A 19,291-nucleotide genomic window follows, 5' to 3' on the forward strand; every position below is an offset into this window, starting at 1 on the left:
TGCCCAGCAGGGTCCCTGTCCCCCAGGATCCCCCCGGCCCACCAGGAGCCACAGCCTCCACCAAAGGATGTTCCACAGGATCCACCCCAGAGCCTGACATGGGGACAAGGGGCCAAGGCTGTGTGACCAGGACATCAAGGACGTGGGTTATCCAGGTCACTGTGGCCTGGTTTGTGATGGCCAGGGCAGGAAAGATGTCTGGCAGCTGGAGCAGGGTCTGGGAAGGGCCTCCAAGGTGGGGCTGGAGCCCTTGGGCTGTGAGCAGAGGCTGAGGGAGCTGGGCTGGTCCAGCCTGGAGCAGGGAAGGCTGAGGGGCTCCTCATGCCAGCCTGGCAGTGCCAGCGAGGAGGGGATGGAGAACACAGAGCCAGGCTCTTGACAGGGAGTCTGGTGGTAGACAAAAGCCAATGGGTGGAAGGGGAAAGAGGGGAGATCAGCCAGGACAGGAGGAGATGAAATGAGTCAGGCTGGTTTCAGCATTTCCTCACCACCAAGAGCAGCCTGACTTCCCTTCTCCATCCACCACTGACAGCTTTGCAAATCAGGAATTGTTCGAGCTGCTCTGCACCCACTCCAGGACAAGCATCCTGATACAAGAATTTAATTGTGTTTATATCTACCACAGAACCATGTTTGTCTGAAATTAATTTTAGTATGGAAATCATGTGCGAATGGTGGACTCACCAGATGCTGCTGGGACATTGCACATACCTCACGGAAGAGTGCGATTGTTATTAAATTGTGTCCTGTTCCACTGTGGTCTGTTGGCCAAGAAGAGAAACTTTCTGTGCCTCTGAGTCTCATCAGTTCCTGACCCCCAAAGGACAGAAACCTGATGAGCTGTGCTTCTCACTCCAGTGGTGGTACTTCCACCCTCCTCCATAGCCAGAGCAGAGCTCCCTAGTACCAGAAAGTCCCTGGCAATGGAGGAATGAAGGAAACAGGAGAGGCTGTGGGGATCAGGTGTGGGATAGATCCAGGGACAAGAATGACTTCTGCATATGATGGAGCTGTGCCTTCCCCTGGCTTTGTTGGCTGGCAAGAAATGAACATCCCTCTGTGTCTCGGGCAGCTCCTTCTCCAAGGAAAGCAGGTGGGAGTTGGAGCCAAGGAGCTGAAAGCTGCAGGTGCAGCCTGGGCTGGAGGGAGCTCAGATTTGCACAAGGCTGCTCTGAGTGCCAGGGATTGGATGGGGGAAATGGTGGGGTGGGGATAGGGACAGAGTCTGATTGATTGTCAGCCATGAGTGGTGTTGTTTTTTATATCTTCAAACTGCATGAGGAGGTACTTGGTTTCAATGTCAAGTGGAGATTGCTATTAACAGGGGAAAAAAAACCCCAAAACTAAACAGGTCCTACAAAATGTTTTCTCACAGTATTTTTAAATAGAACATATTTAGTTGAACACACTTCTGAAAGCTCTCTTTTTAACCACACAAGATTTGGAAACTGAAATCAAATTATTCCCAGAGGCTTTGGTTGTTAAGGTGTTCTGAATGTCAATGAGCCCAGGGACACTGAATTCCTGAACTGAAGAGCTGAAGGCTGAACAAGCCTCTGCAGCAGGAAAATTCAGCAGCAGCCTCCAAGTTGCTGAGGATGTCAGCAGCCCCCACTGAGGCCATCCCTGCCCAGAGACCGTGGGGGAATGGGCAGACAAGGAGAGCGTCCCTGGGGCTGGGGCAGCACAACTCAGAGGCAGCAGCGGCTCCAGCTGGGAAATGGAGTGTGGAATGTGGCTGGGAAAGCCCTGCCTGGGCTGGGCCAAGCAGGACACACAAGCCCTGACTCCATCCACTAAAAAACTTTCTCAATGAGAGATTTAAAAGGAATTGCAATTGTTTGTTTCCTCTGAGTTGGACGCAGTGCAGAAATTCTGACAAGAGATCATCAGGAGCTCAAAAGAACAAGACAACTTTTACTAGTTATATTAGAAAATTATGGAAACTTGGCAAATGGTTTAATATGACATTCAATGAAAAAAAAAACCACTTATCAAAGCTTTAAATTGGACCATTCACCTTCACAAACTCTAAGCCTGTGCAGTTTTAAGTTACTCAAGATTTGCAAGAGAACAGAAATAGAAGAAATATACACAGAAAGAGAAAAACAAAAAACATATACAGAAGCACCCACACTGCTACCAACTCCTGGATTCCAGGAGTGTTCAGATGGAAATTCCAAGAGGAGGTAAGGTCAAGATGTGTGCTTGCCTTGTGGTCAGTCTTCAATACCCCTTGGTTTCCCTGCGTCCTTCCCCCTGGTGGGACTTGGGCTCATTTGGTCCCTCAGGAGCTGGGCTGGGGCTGCAGAGGTGGCTGTGGAGCATTGCCTGTGCTGTGCCAGGGACTGGCAGCCACTGCGGGGCTGGGATAGAGGCTCTGGGGGGATTGGGGTTCCAGGGCACAGCAGCATTGGAGTTCCAGGGCAGGGCAAGGCTGGACCTGCCCCTTCCTCCCCTGTGCAAAAGTGTTTTGAGCCAACAGTCTCCTCCAGTCTCTCACAACAGGGAATGTTGGAGGTGAAATCCCAATTCTGTCCTTGGGTGCCTGGAGGAGAAGGACAGTTCTATTCCACAGGAAGGAAAACACAGGGCTCCAGTGTTTGGAAGGCAGCTGAGAGCCTCACAAGGCCAAGGCCTGGCAGACTTGTCAATAAGGGCAGATTTTGTCTGGGAGCACTCTTTGAATTGAAGGAATTTTGGAGGTGGAAGGCCAGTCTTGGCCATGGGCACCTGGAGAAGCAGGACAGTTCTTTCCACAGGAAGGAAAGCATGGAGCCTTCCCCAGTATTTTGGGGACAGATGGGAAGTGACCCTCATGAAACCACTGGCAGCTAGACTTGTCCTGGCAATATTCCTATTGGAACAATCTCTGGATATAGGGAAATTTGGAGGTGAAATCCCAATTCAGGCCATGGGTGCCTGGCGGAAAAGAACAGTTCTTTTCCATTGGGAAGGAAAGCACGGAGTACCAGTGTTTCAGAAGCAGATGACAAGAGAGTCTTAATGTTCCAAGGTCAGCTGGACCAGTCAGGCGGCCCCTGGGAGGCCAAACCAGCAAGACCTGTTCCATCATCCCTTGGTTTTGTGGGGCCCCATAGTGTCACAATGGTGCCTTGGATCCATGAGGCCCCGCAGTGCGACAATGTTGTTACATGGCTTTGCAAGTGTTCCTCAGGGGTGAAGAGATGGATGAGAATCTTGGCTTCATGATCAGAAGGCTGGATTTATTAATTCATGATATATAATACATTATGACTATACTAAAAGGAATAGAGAGAAAAGTTCAGAAGCTGCTAAGCTAAGAAAAGAATAGGAATAGCAATAAACAAGAGAGCTCTCTGTGAATTGTCCTGATTGGCCCTTAATTGTAAACATGGACCATGGGCCAATCATAGGTGCACCTGCTACATTCCACAGCAGCAGATAACAATTGTTTACATTCTTCTTTTGGAGCCTCAGCTTCCCAGAAGAGGAAAAATCCCAAAGAAAGGATTTTTATGAAAAAATGTCAATGACACATTGGTGTCTTTTTTCCATGGGGTCCAGCAGTGTCACAATGTCCCCTGGGCTCCACAAGGCCCTGAAGTCTCACAATGGTTCCACTGATTCCATGAGAACTTGCAGTGTCACAGTGGTCTCCATGGTTCCCCAGACCCCACAATGTCGCGTGACTCCTCTGTTCCACGAGGCCTGCAATGTCACAATGGACCATTGATGATATGAGGGCCTGCAATGTCACACTGGACCTTTGGTTCCAGGCAGCCCTGCAATGTCACAAAGACCTCTTGGTTTCATGAGGCCCCACAGTATCAAAATGGTCCTCTTCGTTCTGTGGCGACCTCCAGGGTCACAATGGTCTCACTGACACACAGTAAAATCATAGAACAGGCTGTGACATCAGGTCTCACAGTGAAACAATGCTTTGGTTAGTCCATGGGGCCTCAAAGTGTCACAATGGTCTCCATGATTCCATGGTGCCCCTCAGTGTCACAATGGTCTCCTTCATTCCATGAGGCTGTGAAGTGTCCTAATGGTATCTCCACGGTTCCATGAGGCCCTGCAATGTCACAGTTTGGACCCTTGGCTCCATGGAGTCTTGCAGTGTCACAATTGTCCCTTGGTTCCATGACACCCCAAAGTGTCATAACGGTCTCCACAGTTTGAGGACTCCCTGCAGTGCCACAATGGACCCTTGGTTTGATGGCGCCTCTCAGTGTCACAATGAATCCTACATTTCATGGAGCCACACAGTGTCAGCACAGTCCCCGTGGTTCCATGAGGCTCAGCAATGTCACAATGCTCTCCATGATTCCATGAGGTCCCACAGTGTCACAGAGGTCCCGTGGTCTCACAGGGCCCCACAGTGTCAAAATGGTCCCCTGGTCTCACAGGGCCCCACAGTGTCACAATGGTCCCTTGGTCTCACAGGGCCCCACAGTGTCACAATGGTCCCTTGGTTCCATGGGCCCTGTGCTTCTACATTCCCCCCTCCCCTTCTCAGGCCGCCCTGCCAGCTGAGAAATGCTCCTTGTCCCTCGGCCTTAGCCAGCAGCCCCTGGGCTCAGCCCCTCTGCAGCTCATCACAAACACTGTCTGCTCCAGGCACTGCTGCTGCCCAACCAGCTCCTGGTTCCTTTAGGAGCAGCCCTGGGAACTGTTTTTGTTCCCTCCATGGCACAACATCCCTGTTCTCACAGTGTCAAAGAAAGCTGTTGGTGCCAAGTGCGGCCAGGATGAGCCATTGCTGGGACTGAAGCCCCTCTCTTGGGGCCCTACAAACAGCGCTCCAAAAGGAGCCCTTGGAGCTCTCCTGGGACAGCCACTCCCTCTGAGTGGGGCCTCTCCCAGCCGGGAACTTTCCCATTTGCTGCACTTGGGGATTCCCAACAACGACGGAGCCTGGGCTGATCCCCCCACTCCTCCAGGCTCAGCCCTTTGCCCGCTGGGGAGATACCAAAGATCCTCAGGGAGCATTCCGTGCCCTCAGGGGAATTTCTCACAGGTGCCTGGCACTGGCTTTTTGTGTCTGTGTGTACACAGGAGTGCCTGTGCTGGGGAAATGTGGCAGAAATGCTGCTCTCGGAGGGGTTGGAGGGCCTTGGATAGCTGAGTCAGTCAGTGCTATAAGTGAGGTTAAGTCATTAGTGGCAAGCTAAGTTAAATGTTCCGAAGAGTTGTTCTTTTGCTAAGTTGTTAAATTTAATATAAATTATAAATGAAATTGAATAATTTTTAGTGTTATTCCACTATTACATCATTAAGTCATTGATTGTAAGTTAGGTTTAATAGTGTTAAGTGCTGTTCTTTTGCTTAATGCTGAAGTCTAAGGTATCAGTTAAGTCCTGTTAAGCTATTAGGCCATATTCCATTTATCCTTGCCCTCACTGTCCTTGTGGTCTCACACACACACACACACAGGGACAGTTCTGGGTTAATTTCTGGCTTGATTGCCTGGGTTTTGTTTGGTTTTGTTGTTGCTTTGTTTCCTTGATGTGCCTGAAGTGTCCAGCCAGGAGCAGAGTGACTCTTGCCAAGGAACTTTGTGCTGCTGTCCCTTAATATTAAATCTGGTTTTTGCTGCTCCCTTGCTGGGGATTTTTTCAGCGCTCTCAAGCCCTCGTTCATAACAGGGTGAAGGAGCCCTGGCCCAGGCTCTGGCCCTGGGGGACACAGAGACACTGCCGGGGGGTCCCTGTCCCCCTGTCCCACCCCCAGGGCCTGGCCCCCCATCCCCGATTCAGGCTCTGGGGTCGATCTCGTGGAACATCCTCTGGGGGAGGCTGCGGGGCTGGGGGCAGGGGGACCCGGAGGGACAGGGGACCCCGCTGTGCACGAGCAGGGTTGGACTGCTCTGGGGGGAGCGGTGAGGGGGCCGGGGCAGAGTGACCTCCCCAGTGACCTCACACAGGCCCTGTGATGTCACACAGCCCCTGTGATGTCACACAGCATCCTGTGATGACACAGAAGATGCTGATGTCAAAAAATTACAATGTGATGTCACTGTCTGTTCTGTGATGTCACAGCCTGTTCTATGATTTTACACCGCTACCCAGTGATGTCACAACCCACTCTCTGACATCACAGATACACCCTCCATAACGGTAGGATCTGCTCTATGGCCTCACACCCTACTCTATGATGTCACAGCCAACTTTGTCATGTCATAATCCTCTCAGTGATGCCACAAAAGCCTCTCTGTGATGTGATACTGCCACTCTGTAATGTCACAGCACACACTTTGACCTCAAAGCCCACTCTTTATTGCCACACAGTCATACCATGATCTCACAGCCTACTCTGTGCTGTCACACAGCCCCTTGCTGACATCCCAGCTGCTCTGTGCCTCTATGACACAGCCACAGAGATGCTGCTGTGACACAGCCCCCTCTGGGCCATCCCACAGCCCCTGCCAGGGCTGAGCCCCTGTGAGCTCTGTCTGTGCCGTGCTGGTGTCCCTGAGGGGCCCTGGCAGTGCCCCAGCCCTGCTGGGCTGTGCACAGGAGCTGCTCCTGGCCAGAGCTGTCTCTCTGCAGCGCTGCCCTTGCCAGGAGCTTCCTCTGGGCCAGGAGCCCGGCCCAGCTCAGCAGCACAGACAGAGCACAGGGACTTTATTGACCCTCTGGGGCTTTGGTGCTCTTTGCATCAGACCCAGTCCCTCAGAGAGGGCTCAAAAATGTTTTCAAGAACTCAAAGTGAGATTGAAACACTGAAGATTCTTGTACTTTAAATAGATCCCTGTGAGGCACAAGACTGACAAAGTGTCCCCAGGTTCCAGTTAGAGCAGAACACTGGAAGCAGTTATGATAGCTGGGGACAAACAAGGCAAAGGTGTCTCTGATGCTGAGCACACCTGGATGTGTTTGAGGAATGCAAAGGGCCAAGGCCTGAGCCCCAGGCCCTGGCCAGGCAGATCCTGTCCCTCCCTCCTTGCTCAGGGCTCGTCCCAGGATGGGCACTGGCATGTGGGGATGGGCAATGGCAAGGGCAGGAGCATGGGGCAGCCCCTGCCAGGCTGCTGAGCAGGGACAAGGAGGCAATGAGGCCCCAGCCCTGCAAGGGTCACTTGTCCCGTCATGGCCTCAGGCCCAGGCCCAGCAGCCATGGCCAAAGTGCTGCGCAGGTTGGCTCTGGCAGGGCTGTCTTGCAGCTGCTGCCCATCCCTGTGCCCTGTGCCGCCCAGGCTGTCCCACGGTGTCCCTGCCCTGCGCCTCTGTCCCTGCAGGCTGTCGGCATCCCCCGGCTGCCCCACCTGGCGGGGCCCTTCCTTTGCACCAAACTCTGCCTTCTGCCTGCCTCTGCCTCGCCACACAAAGCCTTGGCCTTGATATCAAAAGGATTAATTTAATTTTTACTGTGCCTGTGAACTTTTAGCACAGGAACAAGGCATGCAGGGGCTGCTTTCCCAGCAAGGATGGTTGGAAGAGAAAGACATCTGGCTGAAAAATGTAGCGACAAAAAATTGAAGGACTGAATCTGGGAACTTGGGGTGGGTTTTATGGAAATGAGTAAATTGTAATACACACTTACTGATGCTGGTAGAATAATATGTCCACATAAGGTTAGAAGTTATCCCTCACTAGACCTCAGGCCTGAATAAATGATCCCCTCTTAAAAAGCAAATTAGTGTTAATGGGTCTTATTCTGGTATTTTGGAGATTTGGTGATGAGGAGGCCTCACAGAACAAGGAGTCAACTGTTACACTGAGCACACTCATGGAACAAAGTGTCCATTGTGACACAGCAGAACACCATGGAACCAAAATCCATTTTGGCACATTGGGGCCACATTGAACCAAAGGTCCGTTGTTATAGTGCGGATCCAAGGAGACCATTCTGACCCCGAGAAACCTTTTGGAACGAAGGGGCCATTCTGACACAGCACAGCCTGGTGGAACCATGGGTCCGTTGTTAAATTGCAGAACCTCATGGAACCAAGGTGACCGTGTTCTACTGTGGAACCTCATGGAACAAAGGGTCCATGGTGACACTGCAGAACCAAGGAGACTGCTACTGGCAGTGTGAGAGCTCATGGAACCAGAAGTCCATTATGACACAGCAAGGCCTCATGGAGCCAAGGGTCCCTTGTTAAACTGTGTGGCCTCATGGAACCATGAGCCATTGTGAAACAGCGTGGCCACACGGAGCCAAGGGGCCACTGTGACACTGCGGATCCAAGGAGACCATTGGGACTGAGGAACCTCATGGAACCAAGAATCCATTGTTCCACTGTAGGGCCCTGTGGAACCAAGGGGAGCACAGGGACATTGTGGGGCCTTATGGAATAATAGAGACTGTTCTGACACTTTGGGATCCACTGGAACCAAGGGGCCTGTAGAGCATGGCAGGGCCTGGTGGAATCAAGGGGACTGCAGGGAACACTGTGGGTGTCCATGGGATGAAGTGTTCATTCTGACACCGTGGGACCAAGTCTACCATTGTGACACTCTGGGGCATCATGGAACCAAAGGTCCATTGTGACACAGCAGGGCCTCATGGAACCATGGAGGCCATTTTTACACTTGGAGGCCTTGTGGAACCAAAGGGCCATTGTGGCACTTCAGGGCCTTGTGGAGCCAAGGGGACCATAGTGACACTGTGGGACTCCATGAAACCAATGGTCTGTGGTGACACTGCAAGGTCTTATGGAATCATGGAGACCATTGTGACACTGCAAGGCCTCATGGAAGCAAGGAATTATTGTGACACTCTGGAGTCTGGCAGGCCAAGGGTCAGTTGTCACACTGTGTGGCACTATGGAACCAAGGAGTCCATTGTAATGCTCCAGGGCCCCATGGAACTAAGGATCCATGGAACAGTGCAGGACCCCATGGAACCAATGGTTCATTGTGACATTGAGAGGCCTCATGGAATCCTGGAGGCTATGATGACACTTGGAGGCGTCGTTGAATCAAGGGGCTCTGCAGGGCCTCATGGAACCAAGGAGACCCTTCTGACATTGTGAGTCCCCATGGAAGTCTATTGTGACACTGCGGCACCAAGGAGACCCCTGTGACACTGCAAGGCCTCATGGAAGCAAGGGACCATTGTGACACTGTGGAGCCCCATGGAAACCAGGGGCCAGTGTGACACATCTGGGCCTCATGGGACCACAGATGCAATATGACACCACTGCTGTGACACTGCAGGGCCCCATGAATCCAAAGGAACAGGGAACAGGTCTGGTTGGCTTAGCCTGACTGGTCCAACTGCCCTCGGCATGTTGAGCGTCTCTTCTCATGTACCCCTGAAACCCTGGGGTCTGAGCTGACTTTCAAATGGAAAAAAACTGCCCTTCTCATTCAAGCATCTACGGCCAAAACAGGAGTCCCTCTCCAAAATTCCCAATATCCGGGGATTGCTCCCAGAGAAAAGCTGCCATTACCAACGAGTCTGGCACCCCTTGTCCTCCTGAGGGCCGGGTCTCACCTGCCTTCCAAACACAAGGGCTCTGTGCTTTCCTTTCTGTGGAAAAGAACTGACCTTCTTCTCCAGGCAAAAATGACTGAAATTGGGATTCCACATACAAAATTTCAAATATGAAATGAAGGTGCCACTGTGACAATGTGGGGCCTCGTGGCACCAAGGCCATCACTGTGGCTCTGTTGGCCAGCATGGTCCCAAGGGGCCAGTGTGAAGCAGCAGGGCTTTGTAGAACCAAGAGGCCATTGCTGCATTTCAGGGCCTCATGGAACCAAAGGGCCATTGTCACAGATATCTTTTGTGAAAAATCCTTTTTTTAGGATTTTTCCCTCTTCTGGAAAGCTGAGGCCCCAGAAAGAGAATGTAAACAATGGTTATCTGCTGCTGTGGAATGTAAAAGGTGCACCTGTGATTGACCCATGTTCCATGTTTACAATTAAGGGCCAATCAGGGGCCAAGCTCTCTCTGGGACAGATCAGAGAGACCTCGTTGTTGATTCATTCCTTTTTCTATCCTTAGCATAGCAGCTTCTGAACTTTGCTCTCTATTCCTTTTAGTATCATCTCAATGTAACATATATAATAAATTAATAAATCCAGCCTTCTGATCATGAAGTCAAGATTCTCGTCTCTCTCTTCACCTGTGAGGAACCCTTGCAAGCCTGGTAACAGGCCGTTGTGATCCTGCAGGGCACCGTGGATCCTTGGAGAGCATTGTGGAATTGCAAGGCCCCATGGAATCATGGAGACCATTGTGACACTGTGGCCCCATGGAACCAAAGGGCCATATTTACCCTGCAGGGCCTCATGGAAGCATGAGGTCATTGTGACGCAATAGAAACAAGGAGAACATTGTGATACTGTAGGGCCACCTGGAAGCAAGGGGAGATTGAACAGATCTGGCCGGTTTAGCCTCCCAGGGGCCACCTGACAGGTCCAGCTGATCTTGAAATACTGGGGGCTGATTCTCATCAGTTCTTGAAGAACTGAGGCTCTGTGCTTTCCTTCCTATGGAAAAGAACCATCAGTCTAAGTGCCCAAGGCCAAAATTGATACTCCCCCTGAAAAATTCCCTATATGCAAGGGTTCGCCCAGACAAAAGCTGCCAGGATAGAGAGCTCTGGCTCACCTTGGCCTCTGGTTGTCACCTCTCATCTCGAGGAAGGCCTGAGGAAAGTATTTGAACAGGTTTGCGACTACAACATCAATAGTTCTCTCATCCTCTGAAAAACTCAGATGCTGTTCTGATCATATGTCTTTTTTTCCTCAGTGTGTATTATGCATGAAATATTATTATCAGCTAAAGAATATTATTCTTCTCACTCTACCAGTATTATCTGAAACAAAACACCTCCTCTACATATGGATCCAGGTCACCTCTACAAGAAAAAACAAGAAAGAATCCAGCAGGAATTATTTGTCCCTGCTCCCATCTGTCCCATCTCCTCTGGAGCTGGAGGTGCAGCCCCAGCACTTGGCAGAGATCAATGGCTCCCAAGATCAGCTCCCACCCACAGAACTTTCAGACCCTGGGCTGCTCTTCTTGGCCCCTGCACACTCAGCCAGGCTGAGATGAACACTGATGGTTTCTGGGCCAAGCTCTCAGAGCCCAGCCCAGCTCCCTGCAAGCTCTGCCAGCTGCCCTGAGCTCTGGGCAGCACCAAAGGCCTCTCCCCAGCCCAGCACAGCCAGCTCTGGCCCCACAGCTCTGCTCAGGCCAGGCTGCTCTGGGCATTGCCCCACGGCCTCAGCCCCTGGCAAGGGCACAGCAGCAGCTGCAGCTGCCACAGGACTCAGCCCCAGCCATGGGGGAAGGTGCTTGGCCAAGGCCAAAGGAGGCTCCCTGGCTGCCCTGCTCTCCTCTGCAGGAGATGCTGAGAGCTCTGCAGCCCCTGCTGCCATCCCATCTGCCCAGGGCAGCAAAAGAGCCCCGGCCCTGGGGCCCTCAAGAGCTGCTCCTGCTCCAGGCCCAGGGCCCATGCCAAAGTTGGGCCAGCCAGCTGTGCCCATTTCTGTTCATTGCTGCTCTGATTAGGATGGATTTGCAGCCACTTACAGGTTGGTGATGAATTTTACTTTTCCAGAGGCCTCTTCTTTCTTGAGCTTCTCATTTGAGAAATTCAGTGACAAAGGCTCATAAAGATTTGTTCAAAACACCCAAACAACAAAAGCCCATGGGAATAATTCAAATCATCAGTTCTTCTGTGGTTAATTGGACAGATTTCAGAAGTGTCTTCAAAGTGAATCTACTATATTGAAAACAATGAAGAGAGAATTCTTTTGTCCTTTATAGTTTCCCTGTTTATAGATCAGTATCAGCAATCCCCAGTTGATATTGATCCCCAGCCCCTCCCCATGCAGTCTGAACAGATATGAAAATCAAGACCCTTCATGGCTGACAATCAGTCACACTTTGTCCCTACCCTCACCCCACCATTTCCCCCATCCAACCACTGGCACTCAGAGCAGCTGAGGAATGGAGTCACATCCAGGGCTGTCCCCAGGGCTCAGGACTGGGGCCAGGTCAGTGAAATCTCTTTATTGCTGATCTGGATGAGGCCATCCAGGGCACCCTCAGCCAGTTCCCAGGTGAGCCCAAGCTGGGTGGCAGTGTGGCTGTGCTGGAGAGCAGGAAGCTCTGCAGAGGGATCTGGCCGGGCTGGAGCCATCCATGGGCCCAGGACAATGGGATGAGGTTCACCAAGGCCAAGGACCATGTCCTGACCTGGGCTCATAACCACCCCAAATCCATGGCTGTGCCCTGTGTCTGATCCCCACAGCCTGTCCTGTTTCCTTCATCCCTTCATTGCCAGGGACTCCGTGGGACAAGGGATCTCTGCTCTGGGGATGGAGGGAGGTGCAGGTGCCATCACTGGAGTGGGAACCAGAACTCATCACGTTTGTGTCCTTTGTGGGTCAGGAACTGGTGGGACTCAGAGGCACTAGAAGGTTCTTTTCATGGCCAACAGACCATGTTTGAAGAGGACACAATTCAATAACAACCATGCTCTTCCCTGAGCTATGTGCATCGTCCCAGCAGCGTCTGACATGTCCACCATCCACAAGTAATTTCCATACTAAAATTATTTTTAGAAAAATATGGTTCTGTGATAGATGTAAATAGAATTAAATTTTTTGTATCAGGATGCTCATCCTAAAGTGGGGATTAAATGGCCTGAACAATTCCTGATTTGCAAAGCTGTCAGTGGTGGATGGAGAAGGGAGGTCAGGCTGCTTTTAGTGTTGAGGAAATGCTGAAACCAGCCTGACACATTTCATCTCATCCTGTCCTTGCTGATCTCCCCTCTTTCCCCTTCCACCCATTGGCTTTTGTCTACCACCAGCCCCCTGTCAAGAGCCTGGCTCTGTGTTCTCCATCCCCTCCTCACTGGCACTTCCAGGCTGGCATGAGGAGCCCCTCAGCCTTCCCTACTCCAGGCTGGACCAGCCCAGCTCCCTCAGCCTCTGCTCACAGCCCAAGGGCTCCAGCCCTACCCTGGAGGCCCTTCCCAGACCCTGCTCCAGCTGCCAGACATCTTTCCTGCCCTGGGAACACCAACCCAGGCCTCAGTAACCTGGATAATCCCTGTCCTTGATGTCCTGGTCACACAGCCCAGTCCCTTTTCCCTGTGTCAGGTTTGGGGTTGATCTTGTGGAACATCCTTGGTGGAGGCTGCAGCTCCAGGTGGACCAGAGGATACCAGGGGATAGGGGACCCTGCTGGGCATGAACAGCTTTGGACTTCTGGGGGGAAACTGTGAGGGGGAGCTGGAGCAGATTGACCAACCCAGTGACCTCACATAGCTCTCATGTGATGTCACACAGCCGCCCCCTCCATGATGTCACAGCCGACTCTGTGATGTCACAACTCATTAGCTATTTTCACACAGTTGGTCTCTGATTTCACAGCCAACTCTGTGATGTCATAGTCTGCTTTGTGATGTCAGTCCTCTGTGCTGTGATGTCACAGCTGGTGCTGTGATGTCACAGAGGCAGTCTATGATGCACCTCAGGCAGTCGTAGCTGCTCGATGACCTCATGCAACCCACTCTGTGATGTCATAGCCCACTCTGTGACCTCATGTCACCAAATGATAAATTGTCTACACCAGGTGAGCACACACAATGCTGGTTCTCCAAAACCCCAGGCCTACGGAAACCACACAATGCCCATTGTGTGAGAAGGGGAACTGAAATTCACCAGCCTCAGTGTCCTGCCAGCTCAGCCAGACCCATGGGAACATTGGGGTCCATGAGCACCAGGGACCACCAGAGAGACCCCCAGGACAGGAGAATGCATGGGTAAAGGGGAGGGGAAATATGTTAATGATTTTAGGGAAATGATTATCATATGTGTGTTTAGTCCAGGACAATCAATGAATTTGTATGCAAAATACAGAATATAAACAGAAACTTTCCAGCACTCAGCATGCACAGCTTTGGGAGGAGCTATCCACCCGGGCATCTGGCCAAATAAAGAATGCTGCTTATCAATGCTACATTGCGGTTATGGAGTTTTAATATTTTGCTGAATTTTGGGTGACACTTCCACTGCCAAGGAAAGCTCTGTCTCTTGCTGTTTATAAACAGTGAAGGGCTGGTGGGAGATGTGGTGGTCGGAGGCTGCCTGGGACAGAGTGACCATGAAATAATCAAGTTTACAAAATCCTCTGAAAGAAAAAGGCACATAAACAGAATGTCTACACTGGAATTATGCAGGGCAAACCTTGGCCTATTCTAGATGCAGATTTGGAGAGTACTGAATCAGGTACTGATTTTTTAAGGGAAACAACCCTTAAAAACAAAGGTGTCCAGGAAGGATGGACACACCTCAAGAAAGTAATCTTAAGGGGGAAGGAGCAGCCTGTCCCTCTGTGCCAAAGTTGAAGCAGAGAGGAAAATTATTGTCCTGGCTGGGCATGAGGGTTTTGTGGGAACTCAGAAAAAATAGGTCAGGCAAATCAGGAAGTGTTTAAGGATGTTGTTTGGTCATGCACAAAGAAAAGTGGAGAGATGAAAGCTCAATTAGAGCTTCACCTGGCCACTTCTGCAAAAAGAAATAAAGAAAAACCTTTATAAATAAACTAATAGCAAAAGGAGGAATAAGGAGAACCCCTACTCAATAGTGGATGCTCTGGGGAATAGAGTAACTAAGGATAAGGAGAAGGCTGAGCTGCTTAACACTTTGTGTATCTCAATTGTCAAAAATAAGACAGGTCTTCCTCAGGACAAGTGTTCTCCTGAGCATTAGATGGTCAGAGGCAGCAGAACAGCCCCCTGTTATCCAGGAGGAAGCAGCTGGGCACATGCTGAGCCACTCCCATGCTCACAGGTGTCTCTGGGAGCAGATGAGATCCATCCCAGGGGGATGAGGGAGCTGTGGGTGAGCTCCCCAAGCTGCTCTCCATCATTTACCATCAGTCCTGGCTCAGCAGGGAGGTCCCAGAGGACTGGAGGTGCCAGTGTAAGCCCATCCCCAAAAAGGGCTGGAAGGGGGATCTGGGGAACTCCAGGCCTGTCAGCCTGACCTGGGTGCCTGGCAAGGTTATGGAACAGATCCCCTTGAGTTCCATCACAGGGCACCCACAGGATAACCGAGGGTTCAGAGAAAGCCAGTGTGGATTTCAATGCCTGCATGGAATGGTCTGGATGAGGGGATTGTGTCCAAGATCAGCAAATTTGCAGATGACACCAAACTGGGTGTGAGTGTGGATCTGCTGGAGGGTAGGAGGGCTCTGCAGCGGGCCCTGGACAGGCTGGATCCAGGGCCCAAATCCAACAAGGTGAGGTTGAACAAGTCCAAGTGCCAGGTCCTGCACTTTGGCCACAACAACCCCTGCAGCACTACAGGCTGGGGACAGAGTGGCTGGAGAGCAGCCAGGCAGAAAGGGACCTGCAGGGACTGATGGACAGCAGGCTGGGCATGAGGCAGCAGTGTGCCCAGTTGGGCAAGAAGGCCAATGGCTCCTGGCCTGGATGAGGAATGGTGTGGCCAGCAGGTGCAGGGCTTCTGTGCCAGCACTGATCTGCCCCCAGCTCTGCACACAGACATTTATGCTGCAGCTCCAGAGAAAACAAAAGGGGATCTCCGGTGAAAACTTTGCTGGGAGATCCTTTAGTTCATTGAAAGCCACTGGAGCACAGCTCCTCACTGACACAGTTTGGGGCCACAGCAAGAGACAAAACTAAGAAATGGCACAAACAAGGGTTCTATTTTGTGAACAAGATTAATGGACTAAAACAAAGGGAAAAAACACTCACAACCAAAAAGAAAAAGAATTTTTACAGATTACTCATATTACAATGACTTGCAGAAAATGGCAAGAAGTTTAATGTTTCTGAAACTGTCCAGTCACCAGTGTCCACACCGCCGCCTTGAGCTCCTGGTTCCTCAGGCTGTAAATGAGGGGGTTCAGGGCTGGAGGCACCACCGAGTACAGAACTGACACTGCCAGATCCAAGGCTGGGGAAGAGACCGAAAGTGGTTTCATGTAAGCAAAACCTGCAGTGCTGAGGAACAGGGAGACCACGGCCAGGTGAGGGAGGCAGGTGGAAAAGGCTTTGTGCCGTCCCTGCACAGAGGGAATCCTCAACACAGCCCTGAGGATCTGCACATAGGAGAAAACAATGAACAGAAAACAACCAAAGGCTAAACTGACAGCAAGCAATGAAATCCCAATTTTTCTGAAGGTGGAGTGTGAGAAGGAGAGCTTGAGGATGTGTGGAATTTCACAGAAGAACTGGCCCAGGACATTCCCATGGCACAGGGGCAGGGAAAATGTATTGGCTGTGTGCAGCAGAGCAGTGAGAAAGCCACTGGCCCAGGCAGCTGCTGCCATGTGGGCACAAGCTCTGCTGCCCAGGAGGGTCCCATAGTGCAGGGGTTTGCAGATGGACACGTAGTGGTCATAACACATGACGGTCAGGAGGGAAAACTCTGCTGTGATAAAGAAAAGAAAGAAGAAAACCTGAGCAGCACCTCCTGAGTAGGAGATGTCCCTGGTGTCCCAGAGAGAATTGTGCATGGCTTTGGGGACAGTGGTGCAGATGGAGCCCAGGTCGCTGAGGGCCAGGTTGAGCAGGAAGAAGAACATGGGCGTGTGCAGGTGGTGGCCGCAGGCTACGGCGCTGATGATGAGGCTGTTGGCCAGGAGGGCAGCCAGGGAGATGCCCAGCAAGAGGCAGAAGTGCAGGAGCTGCAGCTGCCGCGTGTCTGCCAATGCCAGCAGGAGGAAGTGCCTGATGGAGCTGCTGTTGGACATTTGCTGCCTCTGGACATTGGAACCTTTTGAAGAAGGAATGACAGTGATAATTGAGGGGAGATTTGTCGCAGAAAAGTCAAAGCCCTTTCTCATAGACCCTTTCCACCCACACGGACAGGGCGAGAGCACCTCGCCCTGTCCATGTCTCAGAGATCTTCCTTCACTTTTGTTGCTGGAGACCTGATTGCTGCTGGCCAATGTTGTGTGAGGAGCTGGACCTTGACCTGCAGGACAGCTGAGAGTCAGCCCTGATCCCAAGTCAGTGCAGGGCAACAGTGAGAGCAGGGGCCAGTCCTGCTGTTTGGACTTGGATAAAGAATGTTACCCTAAAGCAGAAGAGCTGCCTGGGTGAAGGGATGGGGATAACAGAAGGCAGAATGAAAAATTCTGCTGCACCACGGGAGAACAGAGAGTCCAGGGAGGCAGAAGGATTGTCTAAGTCTTAGTGTGCACTGAGGGGACCTGCTCTGTCCCTCTCTCCTATTCCAGCTGCCCTGCACTTGCAACTTTCTGAGATCCACTCCTGCGTTAGCCTGGACAGCCAGGAGACACTGCTGAGAGCAGAGGATCCCTGGCACACAAAGTGGCTCCTGCCTTTCCCAGAGTCAGGACAGTGGGCTCATTTCCAGCCTCCCAGGCTGCCCTGCCCAGAGCTCCCCGAGCACATGGAGCTAGGACACCCCATTGCTGTGCTCAGCCTGCACAGGAGGAGCCCAAGGGCTGGGCCTGGCCCTGCAGCTGGAACTGCCATTGCAGAGAGCCCCTCAGCAATGGCAGCAGCACCTGGGCAAGGCAAGGAGAGAGAGCCGGGCCTGAGGAAAAGCCTTTCCCTGGCCTGCCCTGCCCGGCCCCTGCCAGGCAGCAGCAGGGCAGGACAGTGGCCCTCAGGGCCTGGTCAGCAAGGATTGGGCACAGGGCCGCAGAGATTCCCTTCATCTCTGGGGCTGCTCTGCTGGCCCAGGAGGGACTGAGGGCCCTGAGCCCCCGGGCCAATGGCTGTGCTGGCTGCGAGGGGACATAAGGGCTGTGCTGCTCAGGGCAGTGTGTGCCCTGCAGGGCAGGCCCGCAGGTGCCACATCTGCCCTGCAGCAGGGCTTCCCTCAGCACTGCCTCCCTCTCTCCCTGCCCACGGCTCTGCTGCTGGAGCTGTCCCAGCCCCAGCTGCTCCTGTGGCCCTGGCCTCCTTCCCTGCCAGAGCTGCCAGAGCCCAGCCCAGCCCCTGGGCCAGCCCTGCCCTGCAGCTGCTGGGCCCTGCAGGGATTAAAGAACAGCTCCCCCAGCCTGGGCACCATGGAAAGGTTATGCTGCATGGATCTTGAGGCTGGGCAGGTGCAGGCAATTGCTGAGGGCTCCAGGAATCCTCACTGCGATGGTTTAGGAGCCTCAGCCCCTGCTGTGCCCTGCACAGCTGAGTTTCCATTGCCACCAAGCTGAGCTCGGGAAAAGTGGGAGCACAGATTCAGCAAAGCAGAGACCCAAGCAGGAAACCCCAGCCCTGAATGAGTTCATGAAAATTCCCCTCAGAAATGAGCTGGGCATGAGCTGGAGCTCTGAGCAGCCCTGGCTGCAGCCCCAGCTTCACCCCCTGCAGCCGTCCCTGGCAGCAGGAGCCGTGCTGCCCTCTCCCTGTGATGGTGCCCAGGGCAGCCCTGCTCTGCAGCACATCCTCCTCCTTCTGCTCCTGTGCCACAGAGAAACTGGGAGAGTCCTCCTGACACATCCCCCAGGCTGTGGGGTGTGCTGGCTTCAGGAGATCCCTCCAGGATCACAGGAGACATTGCCCTGCACCCACACACTCACCATGCACAGGGCTGTGAAAATGTTTCCCCAGCTGAAGTCTCAGCTCAATGTCTTCCAAATCCTGGTTTCCTTCAGCCTGTCTCTGCCTGGCTCCTGTCCCCTCAGTGCCTGCAGGCAGAGCCCTCAGCCCTGCTGGGCTGGGAGAGGAGCAGGTCCTGGGAAGAGCTGTTCCTTTAAAGCTCAGCAGCACAGACACAGCGCAAGGACCTTAATGAGCCTCTTGGGGATTTGGTGTTGTTTACATCAGACTCAGTCCATGAGAGTGTCTTCAAAAAACTTCTCAAGAACTCAAAATTAAATTTAGACTCCAAAGTTTCTTCAAGTTTTAATGGGTCCCACTGAAGTACACAACTCAGAAAGTGTCCCCAAATTCCAGTTAGAGAACACTGGAGGCAGTGATAACAGCTGGAGACAAACAAGGCCAAGGTGTCTCTGGTGCTGAGCAAACCTGGATGTGTTTCAGGAATGCAAAGGGCTAAGGCCTGAGCCCCAGCCCCTGGCCAGGCAGATCCTGTCCCTCCCTCCTTGCTCAGGGCTCTTCCCGGGATGGGCACTGGCATGTGGGGATGTGCAATGGCAAGGGCAGGAGCACAGGGCAGCCCCTGCCAGGCTGCTGAGCAGGGACAAGGAGGCAATGAGGCCCCAGCCCTGCAAGGGTCACTTGTCTCCTGCTCCTGCCTCAGGCTCAGGGCCAGCAGCCATGGCCAAAGTGAACCCAAGTTGGCTCTGGCAGGGCTGTCTTGCAGCTGCTGCCCATCCCTGTGCCCTGCGCAGCCCAGGCTTTCCTACGGTGTCCCTGCCCTGTGCC

The 19,291-nt window shown here is 52.5% G+C and overlaps 1 protein-coding gene across 1 annotated transcript; it reads right to left on the bottom strand.

Annotated features, from left to right (window-relative positions):
• Positions 1 to 15,750: 15,750 nt before the first annotated feature.
• LOC134433355 (olfactory receptor 14J1-like) lies at positions 15,751 to 16,683 on the bottom strand. Its single transcript, XM_063182211.1, has one exon. The coding sequence runs from the start codon at positions 16,681 to 16,683 to the stop codon at positions 15,751 to 15,753; it is 933 nt and encodes a 310-aa protein (XP_063038281.1).
• Between the last annotated feature and the right edge of the window lie 2,608 nt (positions 16,684 to 19,291).

This window comes from Melospiza melodia, unplaced genomic scaffold (assembly GCF_035770615.1).
Source record: "Melospiza melodia melodia isolate bMelMel2 unplaced genomic scaffold, bMelMel2.pri scaffold_18, whole genome shotgun sequence".
In the NCBI taxonomy this organism is placed as follows: Eukaryota; Metazoa; Chordata; class Aves; order Passeriformes; family Passerellidae; genus Melospiza; species Melospiza melodia.